Source organism: Ixodes scapularis, unplaced genomic scaffold (genome assembly GCF_016920785.2).
Source record: "Ixodes scapularis isolate PalLabHiFi unplaced genomic scaffold, ASM1692078v2 PGA_scaffold13__105_contigs__length_92229423, whole genome shotgun sequence".
In the NCBI taxonomy this organism is placed as follows: Eukaryota; Metazoa; Arthropoda; class Arachnida; order Ixodida; family Ixodidae; genus Ixodes; species Ixodes scapularis.
In genome coordinates, this window is record NW_024609839.1 from 81,214,035 (window position 1) to 81,239,718 (window position 25,684).

The 25,684-nt window shown below is 46.8% G+C and overlaps 1 protein-coding gene across 1 annotated transcript in view; it reads left to right on the top strand.

The window, feature by feature from the left end:
• The window catches only part of LOC120837719 (scavenger receptor class B member 1), a 70,526-nt gene that overhangs the window by 38,575 nt on the left and 6,267 nt on the right, over positions 1 to 25,684 (top strand). Inside the window, exons 2-11 of the mRNA XM_040207269.3 lie at positions 7,260 to 7,388; positions 9,172 to 9,266; positions 11,104 to 11,267; positions 13,585 to 13,726; positions 15,629 to 15,922; positions 17,381 to 17,472; positions 18,400 to 18,449; positions 19,269 to 19,335; positions 22,170 to 22,339; positions 24,094 to 24,209. Of these exons, the coding sequence (XP_040063203.1) occupies positions 7,370 to 7,388; positions 9,172 to 9,266; positions 11,104 to 11,267; positions 13,585 to 13,726; positions 15,629 to 15,922; positions 17,381 to 17,472; positions 18,400 to 18,449; positions 19,269 to 19,335; positions 22,170 to 22,339; positions 24,094 to 24,209 (1,209 nt within the window). The 5' untranslated portion in view covers positions 7,260 to 7,369. The remainder of the gene's footprint in view (positions 1 to 7,259; positions 7,389 to 9,171; positions 9,267 to 11,103; positions 11,268 to 13,584; positions 13,727 to 15,628; positions 15,923 to 17,380; positions 17,473 to 18,399; positions 18,450 to 19,268; positions 19,336 to 22,169; positions 22,340 to 24,093; positions 24,210 to 25,684) is intronic.

Below are 25,684 nucleotides of genomic sequence, written 5' to 3' on the forward strand. Positions count from 1 at the left end.
AGTAGTCACATTACTCTCGCAGTTATTACCTAAGAAAACTAATCGAATGATTACAGAACTATAAAATAAATAATCGATTATAAGTACGTTGATTACTTAGAACGAATACCATGCAAGCCTCGCGTCAACATACGCCCGGGCACCCTCAGAGCTTCAAGCGTCCCGACCAATAAGAGTGACGCGCAATATACGAATAGCACGTGACGCTTTTCCAGCTGTTTGTTTGCCACACCGCAAAAAAAAAACCTGTAACTACGTTCCGCGTCCGTTTAGCCCTGCATTTTGGAGCCCATTTTCGACGTAAATACTGCGTTTAGCCGAGATTTTGCGTGTTCTCTCAAAGCCGAACGTAAATAAGCCAGAAATAGCTCATCTGCGCCTCTATTTAGCCCGCTCGCAGCTGCTTCAGCCCTGGGAAGTGGACGCGCATGCAGTATGCCCACGCAACTCTTCGGCACATGAGCGCGGTTAACAGCTGCGCGTGCTTGTGGGTAAGCTTCCAGCGCGTCGGTACCTCGGCGCCTTTGCTGGGCGCGGTAAAATGACCATCACCCCCAAGCTGACAGTGCGTGGGAAGCTGTGCGCCTTGTTGGGCCACTGGTACGTCTATCTTTTGCCACGCGATCGCGCCTGACCCACGCGCAGAGAGCGAGGTCAGGTGATGAAAGGATTACTGCTGATTGGTCCGGCGGGCGCGTAGCTCCCACCGCACTGTCAGCTTAGAGGTGAACGACTCTCGCGGGTTTGTTATCGTGCCGTGCTCTCGGTCCCCGAAAAGCGCGCAGGACTATACTTCCGTGTGCAGGGCTGTTTTAAATTATTAATGCGAAAGCATTAAATGTCCCATGGAGCGAACCGGCGTTATCAGATTTTGAAGCCGCGCCAAAGGGCACCTAAATTCCCCTGTCCCGTGCAGCGAAGGTTGTAGTCTGTAGCAGCTACCCCGTTGGCTGGCGCGCGGCGTATAGTTCCAAGGAACGCCACCCAACAGAGAAGCCCTCTTCGTGGTGGCGCAGCGGCCGCAGAGCCAGCCCGCCCGGGTAGACTCCGCAGAGGTCGCACGGCCGAGCTCAGCGCGGCTCGCAGCATGTAGGAATACGCTACGTATACGAATGCTTTCACATTCCGACACGTTAGCAGTCTTAAGTGTCTTTGTAGTTTTGTCGGGATTTCCGTGGCCCAAATGTTTTAAACCTGTAAGAACAAGATAGCACTGCCTTCTCAAGAAGAAACTGATACTCGGAACGCTTTCTTACTTCCCGACTGCAATGCAGAGAAGCTCATATAACTAATTTTTGTTGTCTTTGAAAAAAAAAAAAAAATCTTCTTGGTAGCGATGAACACCTTAGTGCAAAGTTATGAAAATTGTGTTGCGCGTTAGTTTAGAGAATGGGAGGTTGGTCAGTCCCAATGGGCGACTTGTCTCCCAGCTGTAGATAAGAAATTTAGCCAGTGCGGTACAACCGCTAGTCTGGGATCTTTTAACGTGCATCACGCTGTAGTGATGCACTACCGCACGCCGGTACGATGCTCGTTCAGATCGAAACGGGCAGGGTTCGGGATTGAACACCCCGAATCCTCGGGCTCTAATGGAGGGAGAGCTAGCTTTCGATCCTCGCGTTCGAGCTGCGGTGTTTAAACACGCTCGGCCACCAATCTCCCACGCACCACTTTCACAGTCAACTCCTCGACTGCTTGTCCGAGCCGCCGCCATATACGCCCAACCCATCCGCGCATAGCGTATAATACGATGCCGACGCAACAATGGCACGCTCCACCATGATGCAGCGTTTATGTTAATCCGCGAACGTCTGTCTTCGTCGATTCTCTATTACCGCATCAGCGCAGTCTCCTACTCCACGAGGAAACTCCCGTCGGCGCCTCTCCGAAGTCTCGCGACGTCCCAAGACGGCGTGGTCTGCACGTGTCCGCCGTTTCGCTTCGCGGCGTTCACGTGACGGTTTAGCGACCGCGCCGAACGCTTCAGGAACTTCGCGCCATTGTTCGAAGTCAGTCGTGTACGTGCCGTGAGTCACCGATTCGGGCGGCCACTTCACCTCGGTCGTGACGTGTGCTTTGCGTGCTGCTGACATGTACTTACGCGTTACGGGAATAGGGTAACTAAATCCCTTACTCGTTACTCACTCACAACTTGTAACAGTGCGTTTAACTGGTGAACGCGATTAAAAAAGAACGCTTTACCTCAGCTCGAACGTAACCCGTCATTTTTTCGCTATTCTGAATGTGTCCTTTTTTTTTATGAAATGGTATACCGTTTATAATATTTGTCGCCGGAAATAATTTCTCGCTTCTTAACGCGTTCATTTAAGAACAACTTGGCTATACTGACGTTCCTTTCACACATCATTTTAAGGCCTGTCAAGCGTCTTCTCGTCGTGAAAATTGTAGGCGCGAGCTGGGGTGAGAGAGTAGGCTGGCTGCTTGCGTTGTACACATTCGCCTCCGCAAGTAACTCAGTACCGTCACTCGTTACTTCATCAAAACGCAACGAAGATGTACTAGTTGTTTCTTCTTTTATAACTAATTAGGCTGCTTATAAATAGGTTGCTAGGTAAGAGGTTACTTATAACAAGGCTACTAAATTTCTAGGTATCTAGGTTACTTATGACTAGGTTACCAGAATAGTAACTATAGATACAAGTGATGCATTACATACTCTGTACGTCGTGTATACGTCGTGGCCCGCTAAACTTTAAGGAGCAAACTTCCCTAAATACAGCGCGAAAATTTTTTCGGTAGTGTTTTTCATTGCGTTTAGCAGGAAAACGTTTTCCGCTAAATTTAGGGGAAATTTACTGTCACGTGACTTTACGGCGTCACGTAGGTCAAAGCGTCACATGAACGCGTACCGCCAAGTTGAAACACGGTAGTGTATTCTATTCAAAAGTTTATCGAGCAACATTGGTGGTCGCCATTTCTTGGAAACGTAGTGCGTGATTGGATCCGACACCTCGCCGAACGCTGACGTCACACTCCTGTCCAACATGCTCATTTGAGCGAGCAATGGCGGACAGACGTTGGCGCGGGCTTTTTAAAAAAGGCCGTTGGAAACGAGCGAGAAAATCGAATTTTTGCGTGTGCGTTGCTTGATGCGTTCGTGTATCAAGCAACGCACTCGCATATCAAAGCACGACAGAAAGCAACGCACCGTTCGTTGCCTTTTGTCGTGCTTTAGCATGCGCGTGCATGCTCGAGGCTCGCAAAACACCGAATTTCATTTCATTTATTATACCCTTAAAGCACCCGTAGGGCTTTACATAAAGGGGGGGGGGGGGGGGGGGGGGGGGCAAGTACAACATTATTCAAAACACAAACATAAAAGAAATAGAACAAGAAAACAGGTGCTACGGTTGCTATGCGTATAAGTAAGTATTAAGAGAATCTCTGAAAGCAGAGGATTCTTGGATGATTACAATATTATCAGGAAGAGAGTTCCATTCGTCTGAAGCTAACTGTAATGGTGAAAATTTAAAGAGGTTCGTTCGTGGAGTGACCAAATGGAGTTTCTGCGAATTGTCAGTACGCGCGGAAATATGTGGTGCAGCCCGGCGATACAGTTCTCTCTTCGATGGGCAGTGGTAATACAAAGTATGTAATGATGCAAGTCTTGAGATTTTCCTTCTGTCTGCAAGAGGTGGTAGCCCAAGTTTTTCCTTTAGTGAGGTAATGCTTGTACGCGTGTAGTTTTTAAAAATGAAGCGTGTGGCTCTGTTCTGCTCTAATTCGAGTTTTTGTGTCAAACAAAGCTGATGTGGATTCCATATTATCGAAGCGTATTCGAGTTGAGATCTAATCAGGGTAGTATATGCTACAAGCTTTGTTTCCCAGTTCGCCATGTGAAGATTTCGTCTTAGAAAACCAAGGCTTTGATTTGCTTTTGGACTTATATGATTGATTTGGGCTTCCCAAGATATGTTTGATGTGAAATAAACCCCAAGATATTTATATGTATGCACATGTTCAAGAACTCCATCGAAGAGAGTGTAGTTAAAGTCAGCTGGACTTCGCTTAGTACTAAAATTTAGAAATTTTGTTTTTGAAATATTTATGTTCCACTTTAGACACCATGTTTCAATTTTAATTAAGTCGTTTTAAAGTTCAATACAATCGTGAACGCTAGATATTTTTCTATAAATCACACAATCATCGGCATACAAACGGATGGTAGACTGGATAGTTGCGGACAAGTCGTTTATGTATAAAAGGAAAAGTAATGAACCCAGCACGGTTCCCTGTGGTACTCTTGATCTTACTTTCCCTTGACATGAAGATTCGCATTCATAGCAGACACTCTGCAAGCGGTCGACGAGAAAGTTCGATATCCTCCTCGAAGGTAAAGGATTGCTGTTTGGTTTGGCGCTATCTGTATAGCGACTGAAGCAAGAAACATCGGGTATGCCTGGGAGTGGCGGCTGCATGGATCAAACACGAGCTATTACTCTGGTGGCGCAGTCTAGCCTAGTGTCTGAAGCAAGAAACACTGGGTAGGCCAGGAAACAGCGATTGCATAACATGCCATACGGCGCAAGCTACGGCCCTGGTGGGCCAATCGGAACGTGACTACGTATCACCGGAGTGAGCTTTTACTGCGAAGAAGTATCTGGCTTTTCGCTGAGTCATGCTCCAATATCTGTGCGTTGCGCTCGTATATACGTAGCCCATATCGATGCCGTCGGCACGCAATATGAGGCTCATCGTTCACCCTTTGCCAAGTTTCAGAGGGACAGGGGCTCTCACCTTGGGGCTCTCACTCGCGTTTGCGTCACTCAAAACTAGAGTTGTTTCGCCTGAAAGCCCCCCGAAAGAACAAAGGAAGTTTCAAACGCTATAGAACTGGAACCGACCCAAACGCTGAGACCCCACGATCGCGCCTGACATCCTGCCACTGTGTCAATTAGTGGGCATACGCGCAGCTAACTGGCTTTGTCTCTATACCAGGATGGTCTCTATACTAAATGTTCGAACGCGAGCGCCGATCGCCGGGTCGCCGGCGTTATGGCGTTAGCGGTCGGCTCTTGCTTTGGAACAGTTTATGCGAAGAAACGACGAATCTAAGACGTGCCCCTACCACGTAAAATGGGACGGAGTTTCGAATAAAATACTATGCTTCGCCTGTAACCAAAGAAAGAAAAAAAAAAAAAAGCTGCATTATCCACCACAGACCCCGAGGAATGCCACGGGCACGAATCCTGCGCTAACTCGAGCATTTCGATTAGAGATCGTCCCGAAGTTTGCGCATAAATATTCGTTTACTAAGCTAAAGGAGCGATTCAGAGAATCGGAATCATGACGTTCTATTGCCTCGTTGGTTTAATTTTGCTCAAATCAATTCTACCTCAATATGAGGCTATCATGGCGTCGCATGACATGTCACGTCGCGTCATGTCACGAGCGTTTCTCAGATATCAGCCGACGAAACACTTTAGGTGTTAAAAAGACAAAAGAAATCCTCGCGGAATTCCTTTTTAGCCGTCGAAAAGTGTCGGGACGGGGTTATCTCGTTGTCGCCCCAGTCGTGGGCCGAAACTCGCCGTGACGAGATAATCTCGACTCTCGGCAGCTGAAAGGGTTGATGACGAAACCTTCTTCGTCGTATTCACTCGGTACACATTGTGAGCGTTGCTCGTGCTCTTCGCCGTCTCGGTGCAGTAAAGATAAAGAAGAAATATTAATAATACGAAGTGGAACGTTTCCTCCTACAACCTATAGATAGTACTTTACTACCCATACGTAGTCTTGTACGGTTCGCTACTAATGCTTCCAGGGAAAGCGTCAATTGCCGACTGTCATGGGGGCGGGCTCCACCTCGTCTAAGCCGCTGTGCCGTGAAGGAAAGTCATTGGGAAACGCTTTTTTTTTATTCCGCGCTGCAAGTGGGGGAAGCTCCCGCAGTCTTACGCGCGTCTCTTTTCGCATAACGTCACGCAGTGTGACAGTCCCGGCTTTGACCACGTTTCCTTTCACTCGAGTGTATGTGTGTGTGTGTGTGTTTCCATTCATCCAGTGACCACACCTACGCAGCCTGCGTGCCAGGTAGGGCAGCTTGACGCGGTTTCGGTCTGCTTTGGGGTGCTGTGGAGATTGGTAGTGCTGCGCTCGGCTTAAAAGGGTACTCTGCAAAGCTTGTCGAACAATTTTCAAACTGCGCGAGGTTGTACCCTCGGGGACTGTGAGCTGCAACGACGGATCCGGTTTTCTTTTGGTGTCTGTTCGAGGACTTCGCAGTTTTCATTATTTCTCAATCACTCGAAGGGTTCAGAGAATGGGTGCCTAAAACTTCGCGTTGCGACATTAATCTAAACTAAAGGTTATTTTCTTTTTTTAGGTACATTGTACGTGTGGCGGACTCCTTTTCAGCTTAGGTTACCTTCATGTCGTATTACACCTGAGACGGCGGTGGAAGAAATCGGAAGAACTTTCAGTAGAAGGAACAGACACAGAGAACGTCTCAATGTCTGTTGTCACCTGAGACTGCGGTGGAAGAAATCGGAAGAACTTTCAGTAGAAGGAACAGACAGAGAGACGTTCTCTGTGTCTGTGTCTGTTCCTTCTACTGAAAGTTCTTCCGATTTCTTCCACCGCAGTCTCAGGTGTAATACGACATGATTAGCTACCACCAGCTCGCCTGCACTCTCACCGTCTTTTCACTAATAGGTTACCTTGCAGCAAAATTAAATCAAAGTCGATCGGACATTATTGTACTGATACTACTACTTTTTCGCGCGTACATATTTACTGTACCGTTCACGTGTCCGCTAACGTTTTATCGGATACACGCTTGTACATGTTTCGAATACATTTTACAGCGCGCTTCGTTAAGTAATTTGCGTGGTTTGTTGTCGAGTGTTTATTTTTTTTTTTTTTCGAAGAACCGGAAATTTTAAATTCTTTATTTTGATATTAAGAGGCTCGAATCTATTTAATATCGCTTGTCTTAAAATGTCTTTAAATAGCAGCGTTCTATTTACATTACATTATGCTGCATAAAAAACTGACCGAATAATAATTACGTTGAGGAGAAATTGATTGGTAAACGAGACTTTACTAGACTTAAACATAGCGGGAAGAGATTTTCCGAGTAATATTGAAAACGCTTAGTTCTTACTTACGGATACGAATAACCTTATCCGCACTGTTATTTGTATCCGTTTATGAACCCTCGTCGGCATTTTTAAAAGTATCTTTTGTCATTCATCAGAAAAGGAACCAAACCTGACGTCAGTTGTTTCTTTCCCCAGCAATCGCAGATGTGGGCTCCTCAACAGCGCTCCAAAGTCGTCGGTGAAGCGCACTTCCAGGCTACTCCAATGAAGAATGCTGCATAGGACGCCGCTGACACGAAGCAGACATGTGGAGCCGAAGGACGAGTAAGACAATTTCACTCTTGCCTTTTCTCCTTTAATCTTGTGTACACGTCATCGCGACGTTTCGCCACTAGTAACTTTTTTTTTTGCTTATTCCCACAAGCACGGCAAACACCGACCTGAATTGACCGCCAAAACAAGATAAACGTTTTGTTCGCAAACGTTTTTTTTTTTTGTTTTTTTTTCAACGTGGAATAGGTTATAGCTGATAGGTTTAGTTGTGAAAAAATAGACAAAAAAGCGACAGGCAACTGATGTTATTTTGTCACGTGATCATGTTACGTGACGCCCTTATAGTAGAGCCTACCTGCGAAGGCTTACAGAGGAAAGAAAAAACCTAAAAATGACACAGAAGTGACGTCATAGGAATCGTCAGGAAAGTAACATGCGTCATCAAAAGCGACAGGGAAGTGACGTCACTCCAAGTGGTCACATGACCACGTCACGTGACCACTCTAGAACATATTTTACTTACGAGAATGACGCTACGTCTCGTGCTGCTGTGACGCCGTATATTTTCACGGGACACTGCTATTCCCCGCTAAATTTAGCGGATAAAATTTTCCACTAAATTTAGCGAGCCATGCGACGTACACAAAGCACACCCGGGATATTCGCAGTGTTGTAGGCGTTACCGAAAAAAAGAAGCAAAATACGTTAGTCGTTACTTACAAAGTAAATGAACGCGTTACCGATTTACGTTACCTCAAAATAAAAGGTACCCGTTACCGATAAAAAGTGACGCACGTTACTTTTTGCGTTATTTTTTATTTATAAACTTATAAATGCACCTTTGCATTTAATTGCATTATAATGGTAACAGCCTTGTTGATTTTTGGCGACAGCGTTTTTTGACACCAGGACAAAGGGTACTTCTTCCAAAGTGACACTTTTTGCGCGGGAAAAAGACTAGGAAAATGGTGAAGGAATGTGAAATGAGTACAACAATTAATGACTTCGCGCCTATAGTTCGTTTCGGCTTAAAGGCCGACATACAACCTCGGTTCTCTGCAGGGAAGATAATCCCCTTAGCGCTCCTCCTTTCCTACGCTGCGAGGTGAGCCACGTTGGGGCTCACCTCGCCGTCACCTAAGTCGTCTCAAGAGGCTTAAAGACCGGTCTTGTCTCAGCCGGTCCTAGTCGGTTGCGAGTGTGTGAATGGTCCTTTAAGTCCACACGCAGCCTACGCTACGAGCTAATGGTATCAAGCAAGCAGCGTGGAAAGCGCAAGTCACGGGGCTTTTTTTTTTTCTGTTTTGTTTATGGTTGGTTTGGCTACCATAGAACACTCACAGAAACACGGAAACAGGTCTCAATAAGATGTAACGAGCGACGTTACTACGTTACCCGTTACTCGAAATAAGTAACGTAGGTACGTTACCCGTTACTGCTTTAAAAATGTAATGAGTACGTTATTACGTTACCGAAAAAAGTAACGCTTTACCGCCAGTACTAGATATGCGCTGCGAAACCTCACCAATAACGTTTATCGTTGTAAAACGAAGCTCTAATTTCTTTTTTAAACGCCCGGTGTAGACCAACTCGACCCCTTGACGTCACACGACTGCGGTGGCGCTGCTGTTGGCATTGCGCACGCGCAGACGGTTCTCCTCACGCGAATGTGGTTTGTGCGCACGCGCAATGCTCCTCACACGGTGTGGGCAAACGCGGGGCTTGTTTATAAACAGTGTGTCGGTCGATGTGTGTCAACTTGCGCCGGAATGGCTTTTCATACCCCAGTTGGTTGAACGAAGGTATAATTCAATCTGTGGTGTCCACTTCCCAGGCGTCATTTGCGGTGTGGCGTCACTGCTGCTGGGTACTTTCTCTGTTGTGGTTCTGATCGAGCTGGACGACGCCTACCGAGAGCTGCTCAGTCATGTAAGTCGTTTTGCCGATTTCTAACAATAAGTAATCGTCTAATAGGTTTATCTCGAGCTTCTCTCAAATCCTATCCGGTCTATTACATCTGTCAAAAGCACTTGCAGGCTTGTGAGTGAAAACAAGCAGTCAGTATCAGGTAATAATTCATAACCTTTACAGAGAAAAAAAATATATCGGAAAGAAAATACGTTACGCTGACCTACTACACTACATCCATAGCACAGCCTAATTGTCACCGTGAACCAGTGTTGCGGAATGTTCACCTCCAAGTTCCTTCCAAGGAGTTAGTTTCCTACAGTAGACCCTTGTAACTTTCCAAAAAGCTCCAATATTGCCGCTCTAATCGCGGTGATGAAAGATCATGCTCGGCTAAATCAAGCACTTTCGATTTTATTAATCGGAGGTGACATAAAAGGACCAACCAGGCACGTAGCCAGGATTTCGTTTCGAGGGGGGGGGAAAGGGGTACATAACGCGACACCGTTATGTACTCACAAAACGGTGTTGCGTTATGTTTGTTGTTGATGTCTTTTGTTGTTTTTTCGCGCTATCTACAATCGCGCGAAAAAAACAACAAAATACATCAACAACAAATTAATGCCACGGAAGTCATTAAACGAAATTCTGCAAAACGCTAAAGCCATCGGAGCCACTTCAATATAATAATAAACACCGTGTATTTGTAGTCCCTGAAAACAAAACATTCGGGCGGAGTTTTTTTCATAGAAAATTGAAATAGACTAGGGTGCATGAATGGTGCCATGCATTCGATGCCGACGAAAGGCGATCAAGTGAACTATTAGAAGAAAGGGTAATTAAAAATAACGATGTGTTTTCAAGCGCTCCAGAGCACATGAAAAAAGAAAAAAAAATGCTTTAGTCCTTTAATACACGAAATGCACTATAGGGAATTGGTGTGTCAGGTGACGTATTTTTTCCCGCTAGATTTAGCGGGGAAACTGAATGGTTGTGTAGGTCACGTTACGCCAGGTCACGTGACGTTGATTTCCTCTACTAAATTTAGCGGGGAAACTGGTTATGTGTCTAGGTCACACGACGTGAGTTTTCCCGCTAAATTTAGCGGATAACTGCACTGGCATATAGGCCACGTGACATCAGTTTCCCACTAGATTTAGCGGGGATACTGGATTTAGATTTTGGCCACAAGACGTAAATTTTCCCGCTAAATTTAGCGGAGAAACGTAGATGACGTATAGGTAACGTGCCATCAATTTTTCCAAGTTGTGTATAAGTCAGGTGACGCCACTTTGTTCGCTAAATTTAGCGGCAAATATACTGACGGACAGACGACTTTGGGATTGGGGGTAGCATTTGAAAGCGTTTCATGCTTTAAAAAACTATTTCTCTTGAACGGGGCATTAAACATATATAGCAATTCGTACGATATATGAAGCGTGCTTTCATCATTCAGTCTTTATTTGATCAAGTGAAGAATTTTTTCCGATACTCTGTGACAGCCTACTTCAAACCACGAAGATTTAGTAAGACGTATCATATATGAACTACAATTGTAATACCTGTACACAATGAGTAAAGCATTGAACTAAACACATACTCTTAGAAATCGTAAAAACTTGGGCAATGTGATTAGTCAATGTGAAAGAAAATATGCGATTGCGCGGCAAAGACGTATATCACTGTTTACAGACTTAAACGAATTCTTCGAGGTTTCGGTATCGTTCGTAGAAGTTAAGCAAAATGTTCACTGTCCATTTTTTTTTTTTTTTTTTAAGAAAGCTTTGCGTGTGCAAAGTAGAAGATCTCGTTTAAAAGCGTCCCGAACCTTACATCCCAGTGACGTCCTTTCTCTCAGGAGTTGGCCCTGCGAGAAGGGTCCCGGATCTTCCGCTCCTGGAAGGACGTGGGATCGAGCTTCGACACCTCGGCGAGGTTCTACTTCTTCAATGTCACAAACTCCGGCCAGATCGCCAAGGGCGAGAAGCCTCAGCTACAAGAGCTCGGACCTTACGTTTACCGGTGAGTGGACAGACGGGCAGGCTGCATTTGCTCTTCCTCCTTTCTGCGGTGTGCGGGCAAACCGTTGCGAGGAGGTAGATCGACGGGCAAACTCGGTTTTTTGCAAGGCAGACAAGCCTCTCAAGCCGCGGTCGTACTCCTAATACACCAATGTCTGGGGTGTTCTTTCCGTGTACGACGATCCCGTCACATTGGTCACGCAAAAACTGTTTGCAGACGTGTTCGAACGCTCGGCACGTTCCTATCTAGAACCATGTGTTCATTTGTACTAAAAAAAAAACTGAATTGTACAAACTACTTAAAAATCGTCAGCCATTCCAATCTGTAAAGGTAGATGACCAACGAAGCTGTTTAGCCCACGACACAGACCCGCCCCGAAAAGCCGGAGGAAACTAGATGGATGGATGAATACGGCTGAGCTCTTTGGATCAGGCGGTAGCTTACGCCACCTAGACACGTGCGACGAAACCGCCACCCCGGGAGAACGGAAGGAAACGAAACTAGGCGCGCAAGCGGGGGCTTGAAACGACGACAAAGAGAGGGCGGTGTGAGCGTATACATGGCCGACGCGGGTCGCACAGCGGCAAATCTTTGAGAAACCTTTATTATCTACCCGAGAGTCTACTGATCTTGAAAATGGTTCGTGTTGATAACTAACTAATCTACTGAATAGATCTATTGCTAAATTACCCAAGCATCAAGGAGAATGCGGGGAATGGTGTTGCACGCGCTGCACTTGCCGGCGTCTGCAGCAGTCACTGTTCTAAAGCAAAAGCCAAAAGACAAATCGCATCTGGCACGCGCGTTCGTCAACGTTTTATTTTGGTCATTTACTTCGAATCTTTTATACGGGAAAGGCGTGCGCGTCCGGCGCGTAGCCGCTTCGGTGGCTCCGAGGCGAGAGCGCCGGCCTACGGATCTCCAGGTGGCGGGTTCGAATCCCGACCGAGGTGCCCGCAATATGACGGAGGCTTATTGCGGAAAAGGCGCCGTGTAACCGAGCTTTCGGTTGCACGTCAGAAGATCCCCAGGTGGTCGAAATTAATCCTCAGTCCTCCGCTGGGGCGTGCCAGACGAACGTCGTAGGTTTGGCACGTAAAACCCCCAAATTTGACTTTTGATTTGCGTCCGGCGCGTGCGGCGGTGTGAGCGTAGAGTTTTTGGTCGCGCACACGAAAGCTTCACGCATAGCCTCCGCTATACTCACAAAGCCTGGCAGTTCGACGACAGAGCCAAGGAGTGCCCGTTCGCAGATTTGGAGCGCGAGGATCTGGTAGCACAGAGCATCGAAGAGCCATTTCTCGGGGAACCTGGACGTCAGCGGACAGCTTTTGCAGCGCAGCGAGGACCCGAAACACACTTGTTCGCTCGGGAGAAATGTGTTTCGGCGGTTCGCCGCAGCGGGGCGCCAGTCACGCGGCTCTCCTCTCATCCGTTGTCTGTTGCTCCACCTTTCCCATTCCGGCGGCTGCTTCCGGTGGCGATCTGCCAGGCTTTGTCAGCATATAGACCTTTTCCACAAGGGCGCCGCCATCTTGATTTGTCGTCACTTCCAGTATGGGCGACGACAAAATAGTAAAACGTTTCAACCTGTAACCCGTAAAAAAATAGAGGGGAGCCAAAACGAGAATGTGTGACGGTTAGGCTTATATCCCAAATGTCTTCTATTGGCGTGGCGACGGCAAAGTAATGTTTTCGCCCATACTGGAAATGACGACAAATCAAGATGGCGGCGCCCTTGTGGAAAAGGTCAATAGGACAGGCACGTAGCCAGGATTTTGTTTCAGGGGGGAGAAGGTCCCAACAAAATGCTCTATGAGTGGGAGGGGGGAGAGAAGGTCCCAGCACAATGGAAGATTTCGGGAGGCAGGGGGGCCGGGCGCCCCCCCCCCCCCCTACGCGTTTGATATAGGAGGCTAAGATCCACGGAACCCTAACCATAAACAGCTTCGCTGTAAAACGTTATTATCCTAACCGCTCAGTACATGACTACATTAGCACTGGCAGTAACTGATACAGCTCTAATTGTTTTGTTTTCTGTGCGGTACGGAGTAGTGTGGTGTAGTAGCGGAGTGTAATAGTGTTAGTGTAGAGTGGAGTGTAATAGTCTAGTCAAATAAGTGTAGCCGAAGAGTGTAGTCAAATAGGGTAGTAGTGTATAGAGTACCACCGGGGGGTTAAACCCAGCAGTACAGGGAACGGGCAACGCTCACTTGCTCTGCGTCGTCTGACGAAGCTTGCCGAACGCGAGCCATTCGCGCGTCGCGTTTCGAACCTGCGAAAACCTTCCTAAGACGACGCTCACCTGTCATTTCAGCGTGGTCTGGGTGAAGGACAACATCACCTTCCACGAGAACGACACCGTGTCCTTCATGCAGAAGCTCATCTTCCACTTCGACGCAGAGCAGTCAGCGGGCTCCGAAAACGACACCGTCACGACCGTGAATGTGCCTTACGCGGTGAGAACTATTGGTTCCGAGCGCCACTGTTTACACGCGGCTCTTCCCCCCCCCCCCCCCCCCTCCCACACACACTAGTCACTGGCAGGATGAGAACGGCAGGGCGTTTCTCTCGGCGCTCCGGGCTCCATCAGCGTGCGCTCGCTGCCTTCCGCCGTGCTTTATAACTGCGCGCACACGCTCAAGGCTTACGGGACGCCGAAGCATTGACGAAGGTGTAGGAAGCTCGCGCCGGAGGCGGGACAGCTGGAAGACCTCCTTGCCGTTCTAATTCTGTCGGGGCCTTCTAGTCTGCTACGGCATGAGATCTGCAGTGTTTCGTAACGAACGCGATGCTATATAGCACGCGGTGACGCGTGCTATATAGCGTTGTTTCGTTGTTTCCTTCTCCTAATCATTTTGGATGGATGGATAGATGAGTACGACTGAACCCTTTTAATCAGGCGATGGCTTGCGCCTCCTAGATAAATATTTTTTTTTTCTAGGGTCAGTGCTGTCTTTAGTGGCCAATTGCAGAAGTTTCAAGATCTCCTGAATCACTAATCGAGGGTGACGTACACGTTGCCCTATTCAAAGTTCTCGTATAGATAGGTTTTCACTTTTTGTTGTGTGCAGAAGCGTTTTGGACGCTGCTTCGAGGTCGCCTGTGAACAGAGTGGTAGAGCGACTTTTAAAAGTAGTCCATGAATGACTTCGCGTTTGACATCATCGCAAGATGCTGGTGGTCACTTACACCAGTTCTCATTGAGCAAAAGCGAAATTGATGGTGAGAAATCCGTGCAGTACAAGGTACCAGCTCAGGTAAACGTAACCTACAGCTTTGCCCTTTACTCTGTGTTCGAAATGATGAAGTAACCTTCTTTGAATACTTGTGGTTTTACCTCTCCTATTTTCTCCCTCGTCCTCTCTGTTTCGCTTGTCTATTAGGCATGTCTTTCCTCCCGTTCTAGAGTTCACCTGTGTCTTTCCTTCTCTTCTTCCCTTCCCATGTCTTTGCTAGACGAGGACCTACGAGAAAGTTCCACTACGCCTAAGGTATATTTCGAATTCATTGCACGCTGCGTACGTTCAAATAGCGCTTAGAGCATGGTCTCACGAACGCGACAAACAGCGACTTAATGGCGATTGCTCGTTTTAAGACACGTTCTTTTGTGGGCAGTTACCCACAACTGTAGAAGAATAAGAAACTAAAAAGCAAGGTGTGCACTTAAAAAAAAAAAAAAAAAAAGGTATAACGCTTACACTTCTTGTCACATGTACGACACCCCAAAACTTCAGTTCGGCGTACAGCGCACTGATGTCTAACTTAGGGCCCCAACTTTTACGAGAGGCTTGATGACTGTGCGATATAAGATATTAAGCAGCTAAAGTACGCATAAAAGAGTACAGAAAAAAAAAAAACACTGTGGTTTTGCAGTAGGGTCAAGGAAACCCCGATGACTCCTTTTACAGTCGGTTACACTTAAGCTATTTTAATAAGTTGCGCAACTCGGCTATCAAGCCGCTCGTGAAAGTTGGTACCTCGGTTGAAGGTCAGTGCGCCGTACGCCCAACTGACGTTTAAGAGTGTCGTATATGTGACGAGGAATGTAAGTCCTACACTCCTTTTTTTTTTTTTTCGTGTGACAGCTAGCATGTCAGATGGCAATGTTTCTTGTTTGTTGGCTTTGTCAGACCAAACCTATAAAAGAGCAAGACACGCATTACAGTTTCCCTATTTAGTAAACACGCTAGCTGGCGGGGTAACAAATAATTAAGAAACCGCGATGCAGTGACGACGTTCGTGCTTTAAAGGTGTTAAGACACGGAAAAACAAAATCTGATCTAATTCTAGCGCTCGTAAATGTTGGTGGAAACTTGAGTCGTGGGTCGTGACAGAGGGGCACTGTTGAATCTCCACAGGCCGCTTCTCCTATGGTGGAGAAGCAGAGCGCCCTCACCCGCTTCTTCACCAAGGGGATGCTCTCTGCCATGGGGCAGTCGCTCTGGATCACGAAGACTGTGCGCGAGCTCAGCTTCAAGGGCTACCCCAGCGCGCTGATGATTCTGGCCGAGGCGTCGAAAGGCGGCAAGTCGGGGCGGACTGGCCAGCAGCCCAAGATGGCTGACAATGTCCGCAAGGGTCACCGCACCATCGCGGACGAGGCCAAGAGTCAGCCGGAGAGCAAAGTCGGCAAGTTCGCCTATTTTGCCGAGGTACGACCGTAGTTTTGTTCCTTCAACTTATAGGGTCCGCATCGTTTCTTCGAAACACGTTTGGTGGACAACTAACTTTTCAACGACACGCTTTTCGTGAACACATACTCCTGCAATGTTTCGTCGAGAACGTGTTTTTTTTTAATGTATTGGATAGATTGGATGAAAGGTATTCATTTAGATTCCTTGATTACTCAAAAAAAAAAGTAATTGATCGTTACACAAAAAAGTAACCTTTACGTTTCCAAATTAAAATCACCAAATTATAAGCTACTTGTATTCGTAATGCATCAATTTTGATAAACCCCCTCCCCTCGGAGGCTTGGTCCCAGGATTATTTGCTAGCAACTTGTGAAAGCAGAGGGCGTCATTAGAAAGAGAAGGAAGAAACGGTTAGAGGTAAATTTTAGTAGTTCCTAAAGTAATCAAATTACTCTCGCGATTACTTCTGGTAAATATATTGAAATGATTACAAAATTACTAAAAAAAGTAATCGATAACAACTAATTTGATTACTTTTAATTAAAAACGTACAAGTCTGCCCAGGCGGCTGCGATACGACAACAGCAAATTCGCGAGCTCAGAATCCCTGGCTCTCGAATGTGCTACGCGCGATTGCCCCTCGCTTCGCTCCGCTCGGGGAAAACCGGGTGCAATCTGAGGCTCAAGCTTGCACCAGGCCTTATCGATACCTCCAAGGGTTTGGCAAGCTAAGCTGCCATCCTGACGCCGGCGAGATCTAGGCAATCTGTGCGGAAAGACGCTTTTGACGAAACGTCGCATGTCCATGAAATGATGACGGGAACCGCTCGATGAAGTGTGGCAGCGTCGACGAAACGGATCTGTCGACGAAGCGTCATTCGACGAACTGATTGCCACCGCTATGTGTATCATGCTCTTCGGTTTCGAGGGGCTGAGTGTGTTGGCGCAGGAGGAACGAGGGCTCGCGCTCCTGAACACCAGGGATGCTGGGTTCAACCGTTACCATCGAGAAGACAAGGCATTTTCTTTTATCTGGTATTAGTTCAGTCCCCACCCGTGCCCGTTTGGACCAGTAATGAGCACGTATACTGGCGCCGCATAGCGCTACTTTGTGATGCCCATGAACGCGGCTAGGAGTGTGGTACTGCACTGGCAAAAGTTCTCATTTACAATGGGCAGACGCTAAGCAAATACGCAGCGCAATTACTCGATTCATAGTGTATGGCATACGTTGTCAAATCCTTGACACGCACTGATTGACAGATAAGGTTTTGCTAGAACTTGTTCGCTGCGAACACCGCGGTAATGGGACCTCATCATCGTCTTAACTGTATTTGAATTGCCTCGTTAATTTCGGCATATTGTCATCTTATCGCTTATACGGACGCCATGTGTCTCCTCTTAGTTTTTCTCAGCCAGTTTTGCAGCACACTAATGTAAACGCGTAATGACCGATGAATTGTGTTTTTTTTTCAGAAAAACGACACCTTCCACGGCGTGCTGTCGATGTTCACAGGGGTAGGCAACATCTCGCGGATCAACCAAGTCGATCTCGTAAACGGCAAAACGTGAGTTTCCTCGAAGTTCTCAAGATCTCGTTCAATAACAATCGTTCAAATTTTTTTTTTTTTTTTTTTTTTTTTTTTTTTTTTTTTTTTTGCATGGTGCGAGAATGGAATGTATTACCGGAGAATGTTGTAAATTCCGAGTTGGTTTTATGCGCGCCGTTGCTCCCCTAAGCACGGAGCGTCCAAGGTCATTGTGCCCAGGGGAACACACGCGCTGACCGGCGAGTTATGGCGGCGTCACCCATGCGCCGAACGCTTGAGGAGCCTCATCTATTACCATTCCCATTAAATGAGTGCGTCAAATAAATAAATAAATATTTAAGTACATAAATAGATCTATAATACTCGATGCTTACGCACCCAATTGTGCCAATGCCTACCACCCACTAGGTAAGCTGCGTCTCGGAACACTGACCATTCTACCATCGGATGGGTGGATGGATGGATGGATGCTAAAGGCTGTATGTACCCTTTATAACGGGCGGTTGCTTGCGCCACCTAGCCTAGAAACTTCGCGCTTAAAATCGTTGTTGCCAGTTATCCTAAGCTTTAACGGAAATTGGAGGAAACGGTTTTCCGTCCTCCAGGAATGTTAAAACAGTGTTCGACACAGCCAAACGATATCGCCTGAGCTTACTGACGCCACAACTAAAGCTCAGGGATGCCGCATTTTTTAGCCGTAACGACCGTCATTGGCGCCCGCCCTGCACTACGTACCAAAATGGCCGCGCCCGCAAGGAATCCGGGGAATCGAGTGCCGATAGATCTAAGCGCAGCTCATCACCAGTCGAGACTAAGTGGGGACATGCTGGGCTGCGCGCTTGTAAGGCTTACGAGAGTTCGCGCACTTGGCAATGCATTAGCCTCTATCTGCGAAAAGAAAAGTAACTTACAACGTGCACGTTTGTTTTTTGTTGTTTTTTTCAGGCGCTTCGATATGTGGGGCGGTGACGAATGCAACCTTATCCGAGGAACCTGTGAGTACTTACTTACTTGAGCGTGTTGGGAAACTATTGTTGAGCAGAAAGACTATACGAGCTGCAAGATTCGTCTGCTAATGATGCCGCGCGCTTGGCTGCATGCCTTGTCATCTCGCGTTTCCCTTCGCGTTCTCTGTCGCCCTTTGACTGGTGTCTCCTTGCGTTCCGATGCGTCAAAGACGCATTTTGGAACACTTGCACGCCGTACAAGTTATTCCAGGAACGGGCTTCTGCGCGGTGCAATTTCCAGCGTACGACGCGTGTTTTGCTCGCTTTCCGAAGCGACGCAAATGCGCGTGCTGGGCTGTGAAGGGCGCGCGCTGGGCTGTGGATGTACAAACTTTGGAACGGCGTAGGGTCACTGACAGAATGAGAAGGGCCAGTGGAGACGTCAGCTCCCTGGTCGATTTGTGTACGTTTTCCTTCTTTCTGCTGAGCAGCGCTTGTAAGACATTTAATTCGAACCTTGATGCCACTTTTTAGTTGATCGCTGCGATTCAAAATACGTGAAGACAATGTACACCGTCAAGAGAGAAGTTAACTACTTTACCCCTAAAGTTTCTCGTCCAACATTTCGAATTAGTTTCTAAATAAACTCTTATGCCTCGCCCAGATCAGGTTCTGCAACTTTCACGGGTTAAGATAGAGCCCCTGAAAAGAGAAGGGATCGCATTCGTTGTGGAGTTAACTCTCTGACCGGGTGTACCTCACAAATATAATTCCAAGCGACGGTGTCCGCCTTGCGTCGAGTTGGTTGCTTGTTTGTTTGGTGTTGGTTGCCTCTTTCATTTCCTGTCTCGTTTCTTCCGCTTACAGTCGGCAACGTTCGGCCTCCCATGGCGACTACAGACGAGCAGAGGGTGTTCATTCCCGACATTAAGAGGTATGCTTTATGGCACCCCGCACATTACGTTCGGTTTTCTTGTTTGTAGAACGTTAGTCTGACGCCACCGCCTTACATTCGTGACGTCACATTTAGGCGGTAGCGTGAGATGACTGTCGAATGGAACATAGATGCTTCGCGGACTCCTTCAAGTGTGCAGATATTATAGCTTATGTGAGCGAACGCAAATCTCAAGAATCTTAGCGTGTTCGTCTCTCGAATTAGTAGCGTAACAAGTTTACCCCAGCAGTTTCATTTTTGAAATCAAACTATCTGAAAAAAGAAAAGTCGTTATTCGAAACGTCGTCCGAGCTTCTTCAAAAGAATCAAAACCATCAACAGTATGAATATATAGTACGTTAAATGGAGGGTTTCGTTATACTGAAGTGCATTATGTCCAAGTTCTTTATACCGAAGTTCTTTATACCGAAGTTCTTTATACCGAAGTTCTTTATACCGAAGTTCTTTATACCGAAGTTCTTTATACCGAAGTTCTTTATACCGAAGTTCTTTATACCGAAGTTCTTTATACCGAAGTTCTTTATACCGAAGTTCTTTATACCGAAGTTCTTTATACCGAAGTTCTTTATACCGAAGTTCTTTATACCGAAGTTCTTTATGCCGAAGTTCTTTATGCCGAAGTTCTTTATGCCGAAGTTCTTTATGCCGAAGTTCTTTATGCCGAAGTTCTTTATGCCGAAGTTCTTTATGCCGAAGTCCTTTATGCCGAAGTTCTTTATGCCGAAGTTCTTTATGCCGAAGTTCTTTATGCCGAAGTTCTTTATGCCGAAGTTCTTTATGCCGAAGTTCTTTATGCCGAAGTTCTTTATGCCGAAGTTCTTTATGCCGAAGTTCTTTATGCCGAAGTTCTTTATGCCGAAGTTCTTTATGCCGAAGTTCTTTATGCCGAAGTTCTTTATGCCGAAGTTCTTTATGCCGAAGTTCTTTATGCCGAAGTTCTTTATGCCGAAGTTCTTTATGCCGAAGTTCTTTATGCCGAAGTTCTTTATGCCGAAGTTCTTTATGCCGAAGTTCTTTATGCCGAAGTTCTTTATGCCGAAGTTCTTTATGCCGAAGTTCTTTATGCCGAAGTTCTTTATGCCGAAGTTCTTTATGCCGAAGTTCTTTATGCCGAAGTTCTTTATGCCGAAGTTCTTTATGCCGAAGTTCTTTATGCCGAAGTTCTTTATGCCGAAGTTCTTTATGCCGAAGTTCTTTATGCCGAAGTTCTTTATGCCGAAGTTCTTTATGCCGAAGTTCTTTATGCCGAAGTTCTTTATGCCGAAGTTCTTTATGCCGAAGTTTTTTATACCGAAGTTTTTTATACCGAAGTTTTTTATACCGAAGTTTTTTATACCGAAGTTTTTTATACCGGAGTTTTTTATACCGGAGTTTTTTATACCGGAGTTTTTTATACCGAAGTTTTTTATACCGAAGTTTTTTATACCGAAGTTTTTTATACCGAAGTTTTTTATACCGAAGTTTTTTATACCGAAGTTTTTTATACCGAAGTTTTTTATACCGAAGTTTTTTATACCGAAGTTTTTTATACCGAAGTTTTTTATACCGGTTTTTTATACCGAAGTTTTTTATACCGAAGTTTTTTATACCGAAGTTTTTTATACCGAAGTTCTTTATACCGAAGTTCTTTATACCGAAGTGCTTTATACCGAAGTGCTTTATACCGAAGTGCTTTATACCGAAGTGCTTTATACCGAAGTGCTTTATACCGAAGTGCTTTATAGCGAAGTGCTTTATACCGAAGTGCTTTATACCGAAGTGCTTTATACCGAAGTGCTTTATACCGGAGGTTGTCATCTCGGAGGTTGTCATCTCGGAGGTTGTCATCTCGGAGGTTGTCATCTCGGAGGTTGTCATCTCGGAGGTTGTCATCTCGGAGGTTGTCATCTCGGAGGTTGTCATCTCGGAGGTTGTCATCTCGGAGGTTGTCATCTCGGAGGTTGTCATCTCGGAGGTTGTCATCTCGGAGGTTGTCATCTCGGAGGTTGTCATCTCGGAGGTTGTCATCTCGGAGGTTGTCATCTCGGAGGTTGTCATCTCGGAGGTTGTCATCTCGGAGGTTGTCATCTCGGAGGTTGTCATCTCGGAGGTTGTCATCTCGGAGGTTGTCATCTCGGAGGTTGTCATCTCGGAGGTTGTCATCTCGGAGGTTGTCATCTCGGAGGTTGTCATCTCGGAGGTTGTCATCTCGGAGGTTGTCATCTCGGAGGTTGTCATCTCGGAGGTTGTCATCTCGGAGGTTGTCATCTCGGAGGTTGTCATCTCGGAGGTTGTCATATCAAAGGTTGTCATATCAAAGGTTGTCATATCAAAGGTTGTCATATCAAAGGTTGTCATATCAAAGGTTGTCATATCAAAGGTTGTCATATCAAAGGTTGTCATATCAAAGGTTGTCATATCAAAGGTTGTCATCTCGGAGGTTGTCATCTCGGAGGTTGTCATCTCGGAGGTTGTCATCTCGGAGGTTGTCATCTCGGAGGTTGTCATCTCGGAGGTTGTCATCTCGGAGGTTGTCATCTCGGAGGTTGTCATCTCGGAGGTTGTCATCTCGGAGGTTGTCATCTCGGAGGTTGTCATCTCGGAGGTTGTCATCTCGGAGGTTGTCATCTCGGAGGTTGTCATCTCGGAGGTTGTCATCTCGGAGGTTGTCATATCAAAGGTTTTCATATCGGAGTTCGACTGAAGTGCTCATTCCTGCTGAAAACGTTCCACAGCATTATGAACCAATTTCAATCCACAGTGATTCTGAGTTCAGTCGCAATTGGTTTTTCAATATTGAAATTATCTTTCTTTTATTTGTTTTTCCTTCGCAGGTCCGTGCTGCTACGCTACGTGCACGACAGCAAGGTGGGCAGCGTCCACACGCGACGGTTCGCTGTGACGCCCGAAGTGTTCGCCAGCGGAAAAACGCGGCCCGAAAACGCCTGCTACAACAAAAGGACGCTGCCGGACGGTGCCGCCGACATGGGACCCGTCGCCAAAGGTACATACTGACCCTAGTATTCGTCACATAGAGCTAATTGTAGAATAATCGTATTTAATGGAGTTAAGTTGTTGGTCCTCCCGGGGGTGTGGGAGGCAGCTTCAGCTCCGGTGGTCTGGAGCGTGGTGGCATGGACGTCGCTGCGTGACGGGTCGATTCCCTGCTTGTAGTCAACTATGTACATTTATTTACACCGTCAAACTCCAAATTACAAGTCCCAACTTGGGAGACCATCCTTACTCGTCCAGAGTCTCGGCCCAAGTCTCCAAATTTTTCCCCCGTTCCTTTCTTAAAAAATCAAGCCTCTTCTCTCTCCCAAGGACAACTCGACCCATCAATTCCTTTGTCTCGTGACCGGACCAGTCACGGACAAGGCCTCCAATTACCACTTCAGGGGACCTGCATACCTAAAAGCCCCCAAAAGTTTGCACATCTTCCCAACTCTGAAGCGACAGAGAGGCGCCGGGTCAGGCTCGTCGGAGTGCCTTTGTGCTAGCCCAAAAACAGGAAAAAAAAAAACGGGGGGGCGGGGGGGGGGGGGGGGGCACTTTGCTCTTCATAATGAGCAGCGTCAATCGCTGGGGCACGAAAATCCGGTGCAACTGCAGCAACTGGGCTCTCAAATTCACATTTCAGAAACGGTGTATGTTGATATTGAGATGGCAGCGTAAACCTCATGTTTACAAACGTTCGAGAACATCTTCTTCACTTTTTTTAAAGATCAGTCGCATAAATACGACTTATGGTTGTCGTATTTATAGTTTAGAGGGACTTCTTTAACCAAACTGGAAAGTACACAAGAGTTTTACTGTTTGTAACTCGAGACAATGCCTCACATTTATAACCACAGAGGCACGCGAATCTAATGTGTACTTTCCTGAGCTTGTCTGCCGAACCGTCTGCAACTTTCACGCTAATCACGGGTCAACGTATTAAGTTGCGCACCTACGCTGTAGTCCCTGCCAGGATGAGAACAGCATGCAGGGTGTCTCTTTCGAACGCCCGGCCTTCAGCACGTGCGATTGACTTCCGCCGTGCTTCGGTCGGGCGTGCACACTCGTGGCCCTCGTGACGCCAAAGCGTTCTCGCGGTAAGGCCTCTTGATAAAGGTGTTTTTTTTTTTTTACAAGTAGCGCCAACCATTGTTGTGGAAACGCGCAAGACACGTGCACACGAGCGGGTGCTCCGCCGCCATTCGCTTCCAAGGGCTGTTCATTTCAGTGCTGCGCCGCCATTCGTTAGCAAGGGCCGCTCGCGAGACATGGGCCTCGTGCACTGGCGCATTTTGACGCTATACTTGCAAGACAAATGCAAACACGTCGAGGGGCTTTATCTCGCGCAGGTATTAGCGATGTGCGCGGCCAAAAGCGTCGATGTGGTCAGCTTTCCACGATTGGTCAAACCATGGGCATGTGAGCACTGTCAGATTGTCAACTTTGACGGTGTTAGTTTCGGATTGCGATGGCTCCTAGCTTCTACTGTGCTTTTTAAACACACCATCGAACTCGTCGTCGGACCCGATGGTAAGTAGCCAGAATAACAACTGGTGACGTCACGGCAAGGCAAATCTCAGTCGTGACGTCACGGAGGGAAACCATAAGAGGGCGCCTCCGAAACATCTCGGCGCTAATAGGAAGCTCGCCCTGCAGGTGCACGAATGAAACTCCTCCTTGTCGTTCTCATCCTGGCAGCGACTATGATTGAGACTGCGAAATTTAAGTCTCAACTCAAATGGCCATTCTTTGCTCTTCCAGGTGCTCCCGTCGCGGTCTCACTACCTCACTTTCTCTACGGCAACCAGTCGGAATTCGGCGTCGAGGGCCTCACACCCGACGAAGACAAGCACCTGCTCTACGTTGACAGCGAACCCGTGAGTTCGCGTTCAGTCCCCCTCGTTTGCATAATGTATGGATGCACGCATAGATGAATGCAGCTGAGCCCTTTGGATCAGGCGGTAGCTTATGCCACCTAGCCGCCCGATATGCCCGCCATCTGACGGATGCCCATTGCAAGAGAAGGCGCCCTGTAACCCGAGATTTCGGTTGCACGTCAAAAAGATCCCCGGATGGTTGAGAAAGTAACCCTTATAGTTCTCTGCTAGGGCGCATCCATCTACGCTTCGTCTTGGTAATTGGCACGTAACGCCCCCCCCGCCCCCCCCCCCCCCCCCCCCAATTTGTCACTGAACATGGTTACGCGCACCCTCTGTAATTCAATGTGTGCGTGTGGCGTGCGTGTTAAGCTATGTTCAACGCGCCTATCTTTCACCGCACACGCAGGCACAACAACCCCCTTCCCCCCTTTTGTTAGTCTGGAGAGCAGCGATGCTGTCGGCCAGCCAGCATTTTTTTTCCTTAATGCTTATTATACGGCTTGGATTTCGATTTTCTTTTTGTCATAAAAACCATGCTTATGTAGTTGTAAATGTAAACGGAACGACCGCAGACTTTAAGTGCAGCCGTTATGATAAATTAAAAAAAACATAATATGCAAGTTGCGTTCACAGTCTGGACATTTCCAGCAATGTAGTCGCCACATCGCGGATGTCGAGTTATCTTACTCATCCGCCATGGATTATACAGAGCTGTAGTAGGCCGTTAGGATAACTCGAACAGCGATAGCTGCGATGCTCCGCTGGCACCTTTGCGCACGCGTCGCAACATTAGAGAGTTTTAGTAGATCGTTCCGATACCTCCGATAGCCCCGATAACGATAGTATGCATGCGCAAGGGAGGCAGTGGCGGAGTATCGGGATATCGTTATCGGAGTCATGGGAACGATCTACTAAAACTCTCTGTTATATCGGGTATCGTTATCCGAACAAATCTCGAAGCCGCGGTCAACGGCGCTTTATACGTCGTCCAAAAGAAAGTCTGCAGACACTAGAGAGTTTTAGGGAACCGTTTTTGGACATCCGATACGGTACGATGGGCCCTCCGGTACGCATTGCGCATGTGCGATTCTTCTGCGGTAGCGCATGCGCAGTGCGTACCGGAGGACCCATTTTTACAGCCCAGTTGCCAGGCTGTAAAAATCTCCTTAAGATGGTCAAACTCTCTCAATATGAAAGACTCTGGATTATGCCATACTGCAATCAAGTGAGAACTCGAAAAAGAAATTAAATAATCCGTTATAACTAATTAAACAAACAACGCGGTTTTTGTCCTTGTATGGCGGTGAACACGGATATAGAAAGTTTGCTGATTATTTGGTACATTACATTCGCAGTAATAATTTTTTTCGCTTTATTTCTGATTCAACGAATTGATCAATCACTCTGCCATGTTGAATAATACATATAGTGCTAAAATGACTATTTCCCACCTACGGCTATTTCAACCAAAT